The sequence below is a fragment of the Setaria italica genome, chromosome III (genome assembly GCF_000263155.2).
Source record: "Setaria italica strain Yugu1 chromosome III, Setaria_italica_v2.0, whole genome shotgun sequence".
NCBI lineage: Eukaryota > Viridiplantae > Streptophyta > Magnoliopsida > Poales > Poaceae > Setaria > Setaria italica.
In genome coordinates this window covers 402408-419606 of record NC_028452.1, presented here as the reverse complement: position 1 = coordinate 419606, position 17199 = coordinate 402408, and the positions used below count along the sequence as shown (strand labels likewise).

The window sequence follows — 17199 nt, the reverse complement described above, 5'->3', positions numbered from 1 at the left end:
GGCGAGCCCGTCCCATCGCCCCTTCGCACGCACCGCGCGCGTGAGGCGTATGGCGCGAGGTGGAAGAAGGGGCAATAGGGCCGACTGACAGGCGAGCCCCACTTGGTGGTGAGGGAAAGGAGAGGGAGAGAGGGTGCGGTGGCCTGGCGGGCTGGTTGGGCTGGCTGGACCGATTCGATGGGCTAGCTAGCTGGGCTGCTGGCGGGAGAGGTAGGTTGGTGGGCCATGCTGGTTGGTTGCGGGCCGGCTTAGTTTGGTTAGATGTTAAGTTAGTTTTAGGTTTGGTTTTTACGCTCAACTTTGAAAGCCAAATAAAATTCAAAAGGAGCCAAATCAAACTAGCACACAAGTTTTGAAATTAATCTTAATGTTAATTTATTAGGGAATTCTAGATAAGAAGAGAATTTGACTTCCAATTTCAAATGAGCATACAATTCAAATAAAGGTTTTAAATTTTTGAAAACTCACTTAATTTAATATTTTAGATTTTTAGGAATATTACGCGTGACGTGGGAGGGATCTGGGGGTGAAAAAAAACGGAAGGGTGAGGGGTGGGCGGACCGACGGACTGAAAGGCACAAACATGTACGATGTTTTTTACTCGGTTTTGTTTTTTAGCTGTAGAGAAAACAAAATGGCAGCTCAAAAAACAAGTCAAAAGCAAGGGGAGCTTCGTCCGTGGAACGTCTGCTCTCCGGCTCTGCCACGGAGTGTGATTCAGGACCACGAAAAATACACGGCAGCCATCCATCATTCGTTGAATCAATCAATAAAAGAAAAACAAAACGAAATGGAGACGAGACGGTTGGAGGAGCAGGTGATGACAGACGGCGGGGATTCCGCTGGTAATGGTGTCGTCAGGTTGCTAATGCCACGCGCTGACGTGGTCATGCCTGCCTGCGACAAGCTAGCTACTAGTGCCCTTTTCTCCGCAAAGTATACCACTGAAAAACAAGCAGCAGCTACCCATTGTTTTGGACCGTATCGGATGTCCCCTGCCCATGCCCATTGGATCCAACAAGTATACTACCAGCCAATTGAAGGGAAATCAATACGTAGTCTTTCTCCAAACCAAGTACCAACACAAGTGTGGTGGGAGCCGGAAATTTTGGTGCATGCACTAGTGTACAAACTGCACGTTAACCGTATCGAGTCCGTAACCTTAGTTTTCTTGTAAAGGAGGAGCAGAGTTTGTAACGTTCTTATTTTCCATTCCCCTCCGTGCATTTGCCTGACCTCTATACGTATGCGGGTACGTCACGTCGTCATCAAGCGTGGGTACGTACTACGTGCACCCGTGGACGGCGACCTTGCCGACTTGGGTTGGAATTGCCGATTTGGATTGGATGGATGTCGTCACCGCTCCATTGGAGTACTACTTGGATTCTTTGGCCGTCCCTCCCTACCTTTCTGCCTGCCCAGGTCACCGGCAAGCGCTAGCTGATTTTTGTGTACACGTACACACACCACCAGGGCGTGAGCGTGACGTGACGAGATCAATCAAACAAGCTGGTAAAAATCTCGTAATTACGGACTGTGCATCCATCGCTGTTACCACCACATGCACATACCACTTTTCATGACTCGTCGCTTTTCACGACCAATGCTTGGATTCTGCATATACCACTTTTGATATACCAGAAACAAATTGCTCTCCCTCACTCTTCTCTCTCTCTTCTTCTCTCCCAAAGGTAAAGAGAAGAAAAACGAAAGACGAGTCCAGAAATATTGGCCCAATCTCCGGACTCGTCCAGGCCACATTGCTCACTTGCAACCACCACCCCATCGTCCCCACGGGGTAACTATAATAAAGGAAAAAGAAAAAGAAAAACAATTTTCTACTGCCAGCGGAAGAAGGGCCAGCCATGTCTGCTTCTGCTTGGTTGGAAGCCCAACAGAACAGAACAGACGACGAAACAGCAAACGACTCGTTCCACCGGTGGCCCTGGCCGCCGCATCTGACTTGCCTTCCTCCTCTTCTTCTACAGTCGTAGTACTAGGCTACCTCCTCCTCCTAAAAATCCTCATCCTCCTCGATCTGCACAATTCCCACACGCAACCTCGTCGACCATTCCAATCCCCAATTTCCAGCTCGATTCCTTTACAATTTCCAGAGGGGAATGAATGAGCAACCAGCTGCGAATTGAATTAGTAGACGGGCATGCCGAGGAGCCCCGGCAGGCGGCCGGGGCTCGGCGGCGGGGGCGGCGGGGAGGGGGACTTCTTCGCCGGCCGCTCGATCGGCCCCACGTGCGAGCGGAACCCGGCGGTGACCACCGCGTCGCGCACGCACCAGTGGAAGGGCGCCGGGCGCATGGCCGCGGCCGCCGCCTCGCACTCGGGGCACGGCGGGCGCGGGGACCACAGCGGCGGCTCCTCCAGCTCCGGCGGCAGCGGCAGGTACGGATCCGCCGCCGCGGTGCTCATCAGGTACCAGTCGCGCTGCCGCTGCAGCTCCCGCAGCTGCGCCTCATAGTCCCAGCCGCCGAACACCGCGGGGGGCGCGGCCGCGACCACCAGGGACGCCAGATCCGTGGGCGGGAGCCGCTTCAGGATGGTCTTCTCCGGCGGGGACGACGCCGCAGCGGCTGCGGCCTTCTTGTCCCGGCGGGCGCGGCCGCCCCGGCGCTCGCGGCGGGCGCGTCGGAGGCCCGCGAGGACGTAGCATCCGGAGCCCTCTCGCGCGACGGCGGCGGCGAGGTCCGTGCCCTCCTCGAGGGGCACGCGGCGCGCGCGGCGAGGGCGCGCGAGCGAGGCGGAGATCTGGTTGGGCGCGACGCCGACGCGGTCGGCGACGACGGCCTGCAGCCTCTTGACGGCGAGCGACGGCTGCACGGTGACGGTGCCCAGGTCGACGGTCCGGTCGCCGTCGACGAAGAGGACCGGCAGCACGGCGGCGGGCGGGGGCGAGGACGACGCCGCGAGCTCCCCCATGTCGACTTCAGCAGCCGATTGTCCGCGGGGCGGAGGCCACAAGCATCGAATCGTATCGAGCCGAGTCGGGGGGCACTCTGCTTTGGCTGGGTTGTTGTTGCAATGGAATAGAGGGGAGAAGGGAGAAAGGGAGGGTTTTATAGAGGGGAGATAAGGCGATGAGAGAGAAAGTGAGGGAGAGGCGGTGTGCAAGAGAAGGGAACCGGCCTGTGTCTTTCCTTGGCAACCAAGGCAGAGACCTGCAGCGCGGGGCCCAGCAGCAGCAGCAGCAGCAGCAGCGTGGGACTGGGGTGGCGGCCGCGACGTCAGCGCTTACTTGCCCGCGGGTGCAACCGCGGCGGCCTGGAGTGGGCCCTGTTGTCTGTCTGGATGGCACAGGCCGCAGCGCGTGCCGGAACCGGAAGAGAGGGCTGGAGATTTTTCATGCGGGCTTCTGTGAACCCGTCCTCGCCCGCGTCACGCGGCCGGCACGGCGGACCTGGCTGCCGACACGTGGGCGCCAACCAGAGAGGTTGGGGGTGGCCCGCCCGCTCGCTTGTTTACCGTTTGCTTTCTGGCAGCCATGGATTTGGTGTGATAAGCGCGTCCACCCCAATCGCTTTGTTTGTTTGGGCAGTGACCCGGGCGCTTGCAACTGCACTCGCTTTCCTAGCACCAGCAGCAGCAGAGCTGCCAAAATCGTGCTTAGCTCCACGAGACGTCTATGGAGGCCTCTCTTTTAACCCCATTTTAGCACTTGTATTGCTACACAGGTGTGCTAAAGGTGGGTGCTAAACTTTAACCCCTCCAAGGAATACTAAACTGTGCCAAAAGGATTAAAAATGGTCCCCGGTTCCATTTTTTCGCTGATTGCCCCCCTCCCCACACTCCCTCTCTCTCCTCCCCGCCACATCCCCGCCTCCCTCCACCGGCCCCTCCCTCCACCGGCCCCGCTGCCTCCGCTCGGCCCCGCCGCCTCCGCACCCAGCCGCAAATCCCCACCCCTCCATCCCTCCCTCCCTCTGTCCCCACTCCCGCGCCGCCGCCTCGCGCTCTCCGGCATCCCCCACGGCGGCTCCGTTGGCGGAGAAGAGGGAGCCGACAGCGGGGCCGAGCCGCGCGAGGAGGTCGTGGAAGTAGGGCGGCGGCAGGGATCCGAGTAGGCAGAAGGAGGCGCGCGGCGGGTGAAGGCGGTGTGAAGGAGCAGGAGGGCGAGCGTGGCGGAGGCGAGGGTCTCCTACTCCCGCTGCTCGTGCGCCTTCGGGGAGGGGTTGGCGGGAGGTCACGGGGTCCGTCTCCAACAAGTGCCCCACCGTGTTGGTTTTGGTTGAGATCTCGGGCTTGATCCGCACTAGGCACCGCGACGAGGAGCTCCAGCCTCGATAGTGAGCGGAGGCAAAGGCCGGCAGTCCGGCAGCCAGGGAGCGGCGGTCCACGCAGGCCAGACGCGGCGGGGAAGGTGGCAGTGGGTGGCGGCCCCCATGTTCTGGCTCTGGAGATTTGTGTGGCAAGAACATGAGAGGAGGAGAAAGAGAATTGGAGGGAAGGAGAGAGAATAGTGCAGTTGAATGGAGGGGTAAATATGTCTTTTGCAAACTAAGGTGCTAAACTTTAACACTCCATTCGAGGAGGCTAAACTTGAGCACCTGGTTCCAATAGAGCCTGTAGCGGGCAGATTAATACTTGCTCAAACAGTCCATCTCGTTGAAAGAGACCGTATTGCAGACTGGTGTTAATTACATTAATGTACTGCCTCCCAAACGCACCGAACTTAATTCATAGCGGTAAACAAATGCCTACGTGAAGAAAGGCATAGCTTGATGGCATTTTTTTTCTCAAAAATAAAGAGGATCCTTCTTTTCCATGTCTGTTTATTTAGAGAGGACGAGGACTACTTTACATTAATCAATGACTATTCAAAGGCATGCCTGTTGTTTTAGAGGGAAGGATGCTTTTTTTTTTTGAGAAAGAGGATGTTAGGCAGGGGGGGAGATGAGTTTCGGTGGAGCAATTTAATTCTGGGCTGGGCTAGCTTTCCAGACTGTCCAGTGTTTTCTTTCAACTAAATAATGGGCCGTCCTAGCAAGTAGGACTTCTTATGTTAGTTCCCTATGTTGTAAGCGTTGCACGAAACTTTGGGCGTGCTTGGTTCTTTTGCTTGGTCCTGTGTTGCCTTGCTAGGCGAGGTTAGCGAGCAAGCCAGGATGCTTGGTTTTCTCTCCCGAGCGCTTTGGAGCTTGTGCAGGCAAGAATTGGCTGCTCGCCTGCTCCAGCAAGGTCCTCGTTGCTCGCACCGATGAGGCGAGGCAAAGCGAGGCGCCGGAACCAAGCACGCCCTTAGTCAACACAATTTGAATGAAGTTTGCTCGAACCACACTGTCCAAATGGTTTTCACTCGAGGATGGCCGATCGAACAACAGGCTCACTGTCTACCGAGTATATTCAAGTCTTGCGTGTAAAGACTAGTCATACAGTCCGTCCACCAAACGCTCTCTTCGTGGATTCGCGGAACAGACGAAGAAGAAGGTCCGGCTAACTCCCATAATAAGCCCACGGGCCGAAACGACCTGCTTGCTGCTCGGTCCAAGTCTATCTAACAGGCCGAATTGGAGGGCTGACCGTTCGGGCCCGCCTTCATCAATCCATCCCCTCCCCAGCCAGAGAGCATCGATTTGGTTGGATTCGCTTTCTCTGCGATGGTGGCCGCCGCATCTGCACGCTGCTGCCTGCTTGCAAACCCCATCGTCCACCACAGCCGCCCCGCCGCGTCCGCGCTCCGCCTCCCGCGACGAACCAGGCCGCCACTCTCCTCCTCCTCCTCGCGCTCCTGCTCGACCTCCGCGTCGCCGCTCGTCACCGTTGCATCCATGGACGCGCCGCCGGAGGGCTACCGCACCAACGTCGGCATCTGCCTCGCCAACCCCTCCCTCACCAAGGCAAGCTCGCACCCCCACTAGAGCCCGATCCTAGGATCTGATGGTCCCTTTTTCTGATGGTCCAGTCCCTCTTTGTCTCCAGATTTTCTCGGCTTCTAGGATCGACATTCCTAGCGCGTGGCAGATGCCCCAGGTGATTTCTGAGAGCTGCTCTAGTTATTGACATCTAATTTTACATACCCTAAGCGTACAGTTCCTAAACGCAAACCATGGAGTACTAATCTGCTCACAGGGCGGTATAGATGCAGGGGAAGAACCAAGAGCAGCTGCTGTTAGGGAGTTGAGAGAAGAGACTGGCGTCACATCCGCAGAGATCGTGGCTGAGGTCAGTTCACCTTTTCATCTCATTACCCTCGCACCCTTTTGATTTGGATGCGAGGTGCTAAACTTTAGCAGGGTCACATCGAATGTTCGGATGCTAATTAGGAGGACTAAACATGAGCTAATTACAAAACTAATTGCACAGATGGAGTCTAATTCGCGAGACGAATCTATTAAGGCTAATGAATCCATCATTAGCAAATGGTTATTGTAGCACCACATTGTCAAATCATGGACTAATTAGGCTTAATAGATTCGTCTTGCGAATTAGACTCCATCTGTGCAATTAGTTTTGTAATTAGACTATATTTAATACTCCTAATTAGTATCCAAACATCCAATGTGACAGGTGCTAAAGTTTAGCAGGGTATCCAAACACCCGATCCGATGTGACAGGTGCTAAAGTTTAGCAGGGGTATCCAAACACCCCCTTAATAGCCTGCTGATTAATATAGTTTTGCTTTTTTAGTAAGTGATAGCTGAGTGCTTGCATGCATCTTTGTAGGCTCCTAACTGGTTGACATATGATTTCCCACCGGATGTGAGAGCAAAACTGAATGCTAGGTGGGGAACAAATTGGAAAGGCCAGGCTCAGAAATGGTAAGCTTGCTGAATTTCCTCACCTGAAAATTCTATGCAGTTTATTCCATCCCTTTTCTCTGCCTCAACTTTCAAACTGCAAAAACAAACCTAGATGGAAGACTAGTATAGCTAATTGCTATGAAAATATATGAATGTACGATCCTGATAGTAAGTTTCTTTTAACATTCTGAACGGATCAAAGTGAAAGTCTCCAAGGTATCACATAGCATAGAAATGAGCAGGCAAAATACTTTACCACAGGGCTAATTTGTCTCCCTGCCGTAGAAATGCAGTGTTATATATGCTGATTCTCAAAGGCCAGATAATGTCACTGTTTTAAAAGGTGGATGCCTAGATGCTTGACACCGATATGACTATTGCACCTGAGCAGCACCCCACTGCGCTTCTGGCGTCTAGTGCTTTTTTAGGACACTGGTTAATGCTGTTAGCTAGTCCACGTGAAATATGCCATGATATGTGAAGCACATTGTGTAGGAATATTAGAATTGGTAAGGAATATTCTGTGTATTGTGGTTGTATGTAGATTGTAGCACACTTGTTACAACCCAGTTTCTTAGAACTCATCTTACATTCAAAAAATTGTACACTGAGATTGATGCTTAGATACATTTCAATCAGCATCTGTTAATGAACCATGTGCCGGAATGGACCTGTATTCGTTTCTGCATTTTTCGTGTTAGCAAGTGCAGTCAAATAAAACCATCTAAGTGTCCCTTACTGTGGTGCCATTGAACAGTTCTCCCATGAGATGCAGTCACAGAAGTTCAATACAAACCTTCTTATATAGCGGAATTGGGTAGCAGTGGCAGAGCTTGGGCCAACATGTAGTGGGTACAGAACTCCAGATATCAAATAACTAGATTTTTTATATAGAATTAGGTGACTATTCTAAGGTTCTTAAAAAATTTGATTGATAAACAGGTAGGCTTGATACGACTCCCATCCTTGTACCACGGGTCACATTTGTTCCGATCCAAAACAATCCTGTTGCATCCCTTGTTTTATTTTTTTGCTGATTTCTTTATCTTATATAGGTATATTCTAATCTCTTGTCAGCAATGGTTGTTTATACAATTTCGATGTTTACTGGATGTATGGGACCCATATTCTGCATTTCTACTGTTGTGCTATTGGAAGTCAAAAAACAACCTTTCATGACTTATGAAGCACCTCTTTGTTGTTGTGTTGGACTGACTGTATTTTTCCTTTCTATTTCTCGGAAAGTAACTGTCCAAACTGCTGTTATGTTGGTATCCTCTGATACAATATCAGGGTTTTTATAGCTTTGTTGTAGATACTAGACAGTTGTATTTACCATTGGCTAACATCACTGGTGTAAATTTCACAGCTGATAGTCTGGAACTTGGTGTGGAATGGTTTTCTGAGCTTTTACATTTGGGTCTTGTTCGATCTTAAATGAGATGGTCTAAGAAAAAGTCTCGGTTGGGTTTCAGTAGAGAGACATCACTATAGCTGCTTGCCCACTGATCTGGTGAAGCCCACTTACACTATCACCTCACCTCACCTCTGTCCTTCTCTCTTTGGGCTCAGGACTAGCAGATAGTGTGATTGAATGATAAGTTTGGGCCCAAGACTTGGAGATGGGCTGCACTAGATCCTTGTTTCTGTCATTCTGTATTTTGTTCATATGTTATCACCTGTGTAACGACACTGAACAGAACACTAAGTCAAAGTAATTTAACTATTGCCTGGTTCCTAGGAGCTGTTCTGGCATGTGACTTGTGGACATGTGATGCAATAATGCAGGTTTTTGTTTAGATTTACTGGAAATGATGATGAGATCAACCTCAATGGTGATGGATCTGAGAAGCCAGAGTTTGGTGAATGGACATGGATGATGCCCCAGGAAGTTATTGAAAAGGTGGGCTGTTTACCTGGACCTCTTTTTTTTTCTCATTCAATCCCTTCCGAAGTATCTGATATATTTCCATTTGAGCAGGCAGTTGATTTCAAAAAACCTGTATATGAGGAAGCACTGAAACACTTTGCGCCGCATCTACAGTCAGAACCAACTGTTTCGTCGTAGATCTGACCAGTTTGCATATATTTATTTTTGTGTGGAACTACCTTTTATATCCGGAACCCAATAATTTCTCATGAAGTGATGGAGGTATGCTACTATTTGGTAATGGATGACCTATATATTTAGTTATCATGTGAGCATTGGATCCTCATCTTTTCAGTCATACAATAAGTCGTGTAAACTGTTACGATAATTATCTAGTTTAGTTTTTGCCAGTTTGGAACATGTTAGCCAGTGTTTCTTGAAGCCTTTGTCATTGCCAATTAACTCAATGCATTGGGAGCACAGTGTTGAGCTAGTACTATCTGTGATATCCTACTAAAGAGACTATTGTACAGCCATCTCATATAATGTGGGGATTGTCGGAAAATGATGTGTGTTTGGCAGCAGCAGATATCAATGGCTGGCAATTGTTGCGGGAGGACAGAGAAAGCAAAGTGTCGGTTACACTTTGTACTGCGCCATGATATTGTCGCCTTTTGAGGGATAGGAGATGTGGTTAGGAAAGTGCGCGCAATTGCTGTTTTTGACAAGAGCATTTGCTGGTGAGTTGCAGTTGCAGATGAGATGTGTGATGACCACACGAGGTGCGTAGGAGCATGAAGCATCCTTAAATGCCTGGCGATAAAAGGTTGTTGGGTGAGTCTATAGCATTGGCGGAAGAAAGCAGCTGGTTTCTTCTTTCTTGTGCGCGCGCGCGCGCGCTTCTTTACCTCATGAACTGGGCAAACCTCCTTTAATGTTTGTTCCCTTGCCCTCTTGTTCTCGCCTTCCCTTTTCTTTTCCTGACTGCAACAGCTATTAGCTGTGACAAGGGACTGATTCCTATGATAAGGCGGCTGCACAAAAGCATGCCAAAGCAGCAAATGCATCATCCATGCGAGGCTCATCATTCTGATCTCCACCGCAATTGCTGAAACGAAAACAAGCACCACTCACTATGGAATGTGGATCGACTTGCAGGACGTACCCTAGCAGTAGCAGGCAATGCAAATGCAAGTGGCGGGTGCCTGGCAATACAAGAGGCGACAGTTTCGCCATGTGGATCGAATATGGCCATGAGGGTGTAGGGCACTGCCAACGTGGCCAATGAGGACCAATAATTGAGTCGCCATGGCCGCCCCGACGTGGAACATGGAACCAAGTGGCGGTCACCCTGTGCAGCAGCTGTGCTGTTCTCTCACATGGCATAGCGCGCTCTCGTGCTTGTTCCGCTCCCCCTCCAGGCCTCCCCACATGTTTCCTCTCCGCCTCTCATTATTCTACCCGGTGTCTCCTTTGTCCTTGTTCCATTTCTCCATTTTACTCCCTCCGTCCCAAACACCAACATATATCTCGTGATTACAGCAGCGATGAGCAGTCCTGTTCCCTTTTGCTACGTATATCTACTTTTTGCTACGTATCTAAACATAACATATATCTAGAAGTCTATGCATCTAGAAAAGTCAAAACGAGTAGTAATTTAGGACGGAGGGAGTACTAAGGGGCTGTTTGGCAATAGGGTGTTAAAATTTAACACCTGTCACATCGAATGTTTAATGCTAATTAGAAGTATTAAATATAGGCTAATTACAAAACTAATTGCATAAATGGAGTGTAATTCGCGAGACGAATCTATTAAGCCTAATTAGTTCATGATTTGACAATGTGGTGCTATATTAACCATTTGCTAATGACGGATTAATTAGGCTTAATAGATTCATCTCGCGAATTAGCACAGGGTTCTGCAATTAGTTTTATAATTAGCTCTCCTCCTAATTAGCATCCGAACATCCGATGTGACACTACTAAAGTATAGCACTTAGTATCAAACATCCCCTAAATTGTTAACAAGCACAAGTTGAGTAACGATTTGCTTACAGCAGCGATGAGCAGTCTTGTTCCCTGACTGACGCCGATGCCGCACCTGCCCTCGCCCGCGGACCACTCGTGATGCATTTCGCACATGGGTGGGTGGTACAAGTACAGCAGCATCTGATTCATCGGGAACATACATGTACAAACCAAGACACCGGCCTCCATCAGCCAGAGCAGGAGTACCAGTTTCAGTCAAGGGGCATGCTTGCTGAATCTCATCTCAAGACACAAAAACGTCGCTTTTCGTCTACTCCATCGGTAAGAAACTTAATGCATGCACCCTTGCCAGCTGGCACATCTTATTCCTAGCGAGTACCGACATGATCATTAAGCAACTAATAGGGGCTGATCATGTGTCCCACCAGAATGACACTCATTAGTCATTGCTGGACTGCATCGGATGGAGTCGCTTTCACCAGGCCGAGAGATTCAGGGCGGCAGGAGAAGTGACTCACAGCTAATCCTCACTACTTTCACATCAAACCTTACCTATCAGATGTACAGGTGCTAATTCTACAGTAGCACCACTTGGCTGCCACATCCACCACAACTCATGTCACTATTGTTACCTCCAGCAGAGCAGCACCGTTCAAGAACAACACCGGATCGATGTGTATGACATGATTCATTTCGTGCGCTCGGGACATTGATAACTATCTAGGCAAGATGCATCCAGTAGTGCAGGGCTCTTGGAAGGTGCCAAAATGCAAGCCTGGACCGCGCGCTACTGATTGCTCCATGTAGGCATGGGCAGTGACTGAGGCTGCTCTCATGGTTTGGATCACTGATGCTGTCCCCTCCCGGAGCACGAGACAGGAGATGCCATGGCCATTTGCAAAAATTTCCTTCCGGGCACAGGAAGCTAAACAAGCATTACACATGTCTTGATCACGACTCGGAAAAGCCAGACTTGAGTATCAAGATTGGAATAACACAAAGAAGCAATCCTACCACCAAAAAGAAACATATCATCTATCTACACAAGAAGCACAAGCACATGGGCAATGGTGCGCTATCTTTTTTTTTTTTACCTACAACCAACAAATTAAACGCTGTGCGAAAACAGGCGAGAGAAAACAGGGGAGAGAGATGTACTTATTATCCCATCCCAGCGGTCGGTAGATAAAGATGTATTCCTCCTCTTCACCGGCCGTCCGCCGAGGTGAACGACTCGGCAAACCCGGCTGGCCGGGCCGGGATGCTGCCCTTGCTGTCTTCCAGGCTCAGGATGCTCCCGTCCGTCATGCTGGCCTCTGCGTCCTGCCAGCTCTTCACCATCTGCAGCAGCGGCAGGTGCAGGTCGATGCCCAGGTAGTCCTCGGCCTCGTCCTTCACAGGCTTCCACTTCTCCACCATCGGGACCAGCACGTTCACGGCGTGCCCCATGTCCGGCCGCTGAGAGGGCTCCCGGGCAGTGCAGTGTCCAGCAAGCTCTGCGATCACGCTGATGCTCTCGAAGATTTCTTCGTCGGTCACATCAAGAGTGGGATCGATCGCTGCTCTCAGCTTCTCCTCATCCTTCCTTATCTGACAGAACCAGTATGCCAGATGACGGGTTTCCTCACCCTCACCTACACGGCTGTCATCAATAGCAGTTGTCCCTGTTATCAGCTCCAGCAGCACTACCCCAAAGCTGAAGACATCTGCTTTTGTTGAGATTTTCCCCGTCACTGCAGGATCAGAATAACAACTTATCATCAGCCACACATTCAGGAACCGATCGTAATAACAAGGTCAATGACTATCATCATAACCAAAACGAAAAGGGGGGATATTGGGCAGATTATTTATTTATGTATTACATGATCATTCCACGTTCACAAAAAAATCTCATCTCCTGAAGCAGAGCACAAACTACTATATGAAGCCAATACCATGAGGTAGTAACTGAAAACCTCAAGCCAGTGTGTGTGTTATGATCTGTGAAATGACCTTTAGCAAGGGCAGGGCTACCAGAAGTTCCAAGATAACTATGAAATCAATTCGGTTACATGACAAGAGGCTATTTTGTGATGGAAAAGAACTAACTTCTATTTCAGACAACCTTAGTGCATGTAAGGCTACTCAAAAAGAGCAAAACTTATTGGCCTTAAACACACAGCTAATAAAATGGGGTGATAATTCAAAGCTTCTGATATCTGACAATAGTAATTAGCATTAAACGGTCAATTCAAAGTTTCTGATATCTGACAATAGTAATTACTAGCATTTAACGGTCTCGATTGAAGCGAAAGCAACCGAGATTAAAATGGTAGCATTATCGAATTTTTACCTGCATACTCAGGAGCCAAGTATCCAAAAGTTCCAGCGAGTCTGGTTGCCACAGAGAAGTTCCCATCCGGAGCGTCTTTCATCAGCCCAAAGTCGGACACCTTTGCCCGGAAGTCATCGCCTAGTAGAATGTTTGCTGACTTAAGATCCCTGTGAATGAACCGGTGATGACCCAGGTTGTGCAGGTATTCCATCCCGCGGGCAACATCCAGCGCAATGTTGAGCCTCTTCTTCAATGAGAGAGGCTCCAACCCAAACTGCTTCCACTGGAACAGATGCCTGCTCAAAGCCCCATTAGGCATGTATTCATAGACCAGCAGCCTCTCGTTCCCTTCAATCGCGTATCCCAGAATCGACACCAAATTGCGGTGGCGGACCTTGGTTAGAACGGCAATCTCAGCTTGGAACTCGTCCAAAGCCTTGTTGCTGACAGCCACAGACTCCATCCTCTTCACCGCAATCATGGTGCCATCGTGCAGCTCCCCTTTGTAGACGACACCGAATCCCCCATGGCCAAGCACATTCTCCTTGGCAAAATTCTTGGTGGCGCCACGGAGGACCTGCACTGCAATCACGAAATTTCCAGCCTCGATCATGTGAACACCACCAGTCAGGCTGCTGCTCCCGCTGTGCGTGTTGCCTTGAGATGTGCCGCTGCTGCCATCATTGGTCGCCACAACAATCTTGGCCAAGTTATCTGGATCGGAACTATCACGGGGATGGACGACCACAGAGGCGCCCTGTGGCGGCGTTGATGCCCTTTTCTTGCAGAAGAACACAGCACCCACCGATATCAAAGCAGCCACGCTGACTGCAACCGGAATGGTTGTGCCCAGCAAGACAGCTGATGAGGTCTTCTTCCTATCCCCCGGGATGGCTGCATTACTGCCATGTGAGCCTGGTGCGCCGCCGTCATGTGCTGCTGGAGAACGAGGGGAATTGCTTGGCTGTGCATCCGGTGCTGCTGCCGTGCTATTGAAGTTGAGATTACCGGAGAGATTGACCTGGACACTCGGCTTGAAGGTGGGCAGTGGCCCGGATAAGTCATTCATGGACAAGTCGAGCTTTTGAAGCGAGGCAAGCTTGGTGAGGCTGTCCGGGACTGTGCCGGTAAGATGGTTCCCGCCGAGGTTGACGTCTACGAGCGTGGTGATGTTGCCGAGACTCGGGCTGATTGTGCCGTTGAGGCCTTTGTTGGGCAGGTTGAGCACGGTGAGTTTGCCTTGGACGCAGGTGACGCCGGCCCAACTCGCCGCCCCCGCGCAGGGGTCGTTCCCGGACCAGGAATCGACGAGTCCGGTGGGGTACTGCACGCCGGCGAGGAATTGAAGCAATGCCATAACCTCCGGCGCGCAGGTGTCCCCTGGCTTGGCGGCGCAGAACTCGTTGCCGGCGAAGGTGAAATTTGGCGCCTTGACGGGCGGCACGGGGCCCAAGAGATTGTTGTTGTCGATCTTGAGCTCCTGGAGGGCGGGCAGGGTGGCGAGGCCAGGAGGCACGAGGCCTCGGAGCTGGTTGCTGTTGAGCCTGACGGTGTAGAGGCCCTTGCAGGCGGCGATGTCGTCGGGGGATGGGGCCGGTGAACTGGTTGCCGTGCAGCCAGAGCTCCTGGAGGCTGGTCATGGTGGCGATGACGTCAAGGGTGCCGGAGAGCTTGGCTTCCCCGAGCTGGTTGTTGAGCCAGAGCCTCTGGATGGCGGAGCCGTTGAAGGTGTCCGGGATGGGGCCGGAGAGGTTGTTGTAGGAGAGGGTGAGGTTCTGGAGGCTGTTCATGGTGCCGAGGAATGGCGGGATGGCGCCGGAGAGGCTGCAGTTGTCGAGGGAGAGTGTCTGGAGCTGCTGCGCGGAGGTCGCGAGGGCGTCGGGGGGCGCCCAGCCCCCGGTGGAGGCGTTGAGTCGCGGGTTGTTGCCGAGGGAGATGTCGAGGAGGTCGGTGAGGCCGTCGAAGAAGTCGGCGGGGATGGTGTCGAAGTCGTTGTTGTTGAGGAAGGCTTGGCGGAGGCTGGACATGCCGCGGAAGGAGGGGAGCGGGCCGGAGAGGGCGTTCCCCTGGAGGCTGAGGCCCTGGAGGGCGGTGAGGGAGGAGAAGCTGGCGGGGAGGGTGCCGGCGAGGCCGGCGTTCTTGAGGTCGAGGTTGTCGACGCGGCCGTCGCGGTCGCAGGAGACGTGCGGCCAGGCGGGGGGCCCGCAGGCGTCGTCGCCGGCTTCGGGCCACCCGAGCGCGTCGGGGTTGGTCAGGGACTTGCGGAGGTCGCGGAGCACGGCGAGGTCGGCCGGGTGCGTGGCCGCCGCCGCCGCCGTGGCGAGGAGGAGGAGGGCGAGGAGGGGCAGGACGGGGGCGGCGGCGGCGGCGGAGTCCATGTGGATGGCGGAGGCGGCGTGGCGCCGGACGGGGGGAGCATTGAAGAGCGGGGCCTGGGCTGGAGCGAGGAGGAGGGCGGGCACGGCAGGGGGCAGGGGCAGCTGCTCTGGTCCTGGTCGGTCGGGCTCTCCGTTTTGTTGGGGTTTTCTCCTCGTTGGGGCAGTGGGATTAGGAAGGAGCAAGCGTCTTCCTCCTCGGCTTGGTTGGGATGGGAAGCAGTGGCAGGCTGGGGAATAGAATGGAATGGTCTGTTTCTTCTCCCTCCCTCCCTTTTGTTTTGTTTCCTTGGCATTCTCCCTTTCTTTCTCCCAAGATTCTGCTGTGTGTGGTCGTCGTTTTTTGTTTCGTCAGGAGAGCAGAGGAGGAGGAGAAGATTTGCCACCACTAACCACTGTCTTGGGTCACCCCCAGAACCAATGTTTCCATGTCATGTTTGTCCCCAAACCAACGGGTTTATTGCTTATTGTTAATTGTCAGGATTTGGGGGGATTCAGGGATGCATATTCCAGGGGTTTTTTTTTTTTTGGGGGGGGGGGGGGGGGCTAGGCTAATTACTTGACGAGAGAGATCCAACCACATGTAATTCTGTACTTTTCTGTGGCTGTTAGTCATTGCGGCAATTAAGTACTCCAATTGCAAACCGGATGTACTGCATCAAGCATTTATTCACGCCTGCAAATCCTCCCTCCATTAACACCCACCTCCGCCGCCTCGTGCGGGCGAAATCCACCTCGACACGTGTGCACGGTCCCTCTCATTTTTCATGGCCCGCAAAGATAATCCTAAGGCCTGTTTGGTTTCCACCTTTCTAAAATTTTAGTTCTAAAATATTTTAGTTAGTTTTTAGTCCATAGTCTAAAGTATGTTTGGTTCCACCTCCTAAAACTGACTAAAAGCAATAAATATTATTGCAAAATAACCATACTACCCTCCCCATACCCTTGCTCTTTTTTGCCCACATCTCCCCTCCTCCCGCTTCCTTGCACATACGCACCCTTAAATTTGATCAAGTTTACAATGTCAGGTCCTGTTTGGTTCCCACCTCCTAAAATTTTAGTGACCCTAAAGGCTGTTTGGTTCCAGTGACTAAAACTGTCTAAAAGTAATAAATGTTGTAGCAAAATGACCATGCTGCCCTCCCACCAGTTACCCCTTCTATCTTCAGCACCTCCCACCATGCTTACTACACCACCGTCATCTTCATGGTCCAGTGCTTCCCCAGCTCCGCCTCGTGGGGCTACCCCGCCACCGGCACCACCAACCACTTATTTCGGCTCGCCACCGTGCCCTTGCGCCACGCCGCTGTTGGACAAGAGGGAGGGGGCCGACGTTGGATGAGAGGGAGGGGGCGGATCCGGTGGGGAGCTTCGGGGGTGACGGATCCGGCGTGTGGAGCTTCAGGGGCGTCGGGGGAGCGGGGGCGCCGTGGCCGGCCCGTGCGGTGGCGCGAGGGAGCTCCAGCGGCCAAAATTGACGCCGCGACAGAAGGACGACTGGGGAATAGGGAAGCCGGGGGGGGGGCGTCGGTAGGTTGGAGGATGCGACCGGACCAAGACCGCCAGTGCAGGCTCACTGAGGCCGCCGCGACGCTACACGCAGTGTACGAGGCGGAGGCAGAGCAGATGCGCTTCGAGGGCCCGCTCGATAGGGCGTGGTCGTGCCGGCGGCTTGGGAACGAGAGGGAGGGGGCGGATCCGGCAAGGGAGCTTCGGGGGCGGCGGATCCGGCGTTGGGGATGGGGGAGTGAGCGGCGACCGGCGTGGGAGGCGGTGGCGGCAGCGGCAACAGTAGCAGGTGGAGGTGGGAAAGTCGGCGGGGAGGCCGAACCCTGTAGGGATTTGCCGGTGGCGGAGGTGGGGAGGTAGTTGGGCTGGGGTGCGGGGGTGGTCGGT

General features: G+C 52.5%; 3 protein-coding genes across 3 annotated transcripts; 1 reads left to right on the top strand and 2 right to left on the bottom strand.

Annotated features, from left to right (window-relative positions):
* Nucleotides 1-1037: 1037 nt before the first annotated feature.
* Nucleotides 1038-3068, bottom strand: LOC101774562. The gene has a single exon (XM_004959940.4). It carries the CDS (start codon nucleotides 2932-2934, stop codon nucleotides 2149-2151), a length of 786 nt encoding a protein of 261 aa, XP_004959997.1. The 5' UTR covers nucleotides 2935-3068; the 3' UTR covers nucleotides 1038-2148.
* A 2504-nt stretch (nucleotides 3069-5572) lies between these two features.
* LOC101774159 (nudix hydrolase 26, chloroplastic) lies at nucleotides 5573-9115 on the top strand. The gene is made up of 6 exons (XM_004959939.4): nucleotides 5573-5849; nucleotides 5932-5982; nucleotides 6082-6174; nucleotides 6676-6770; nucleotides 8541-8655; nucleotides 8734-9115. Exons 1-6 carry the CDS (start codon nucleotides 5610-5612, stop codon nucleotides 8818-8820), a joined length of 681 nt encoding a protein of 226 aa, XP_004959996.1. The 5' UTR covers nucleotides 5573-5609; the 3' UTR covers nucleotides 8821-9115.
* Nucleotides 9116-11505: 2390 nt separating this feature from the next.
* On the bottom strand, nucleotides 11506-15572 carry LOC101773753 (receptor protein kinase TMK1-like). Its single transcript, XM_014804941.2, is given in 3 exon segments — nucleotides 11506-12344; nucleotides 12947-14513; nucleotides 14515-15572. Coding segments are annotated over 3 exon segments (2886 nt in total). The 5' UTR covers nucleotides 15307-15572; the 3' UTR covers nucleotides 11506-11817.
* Between the last annotated feature and the right edge of the window lie 1627 nt (nucleotides 15573-17199).

What these genes read in the sequence shown, in the direction of transcription:
- LOC101774562 (XM_004959940.4), bottom strand. Translation starts at nt 2,934, where the DNA reads ATGGGGGAGCTCGCGGCGTCGTCCTCGCCCCCGCCCGCCGCCGTGCTG.
- LOC101774159 (XM_004959939.4), top strand. Translation starts at nt 5,610, where the DNA reads ATGGTGGCCGCCGCATCTGCACGCTGCTGCCTGCTTGCAAACCCCATC. An exon ending in CCAACCCCTCCCTCACCAAG is followed by an intron (nt 5,850 to 5,931) that starts GCAAGCTCGCAC and finishes CTTTGTCTCCAG; the next exon opens with ATTTTCTCGGCTTCTAGGAT. An exon ending in CCGCAGAGATCGTGGCTGAG is followed by an intron (nt 6,175 to 6,675) that starts GTCAGTTCACCT and finishes GCATCTTTGTAG; the next exon opens with GCTCCTAACTGGTTGACATA.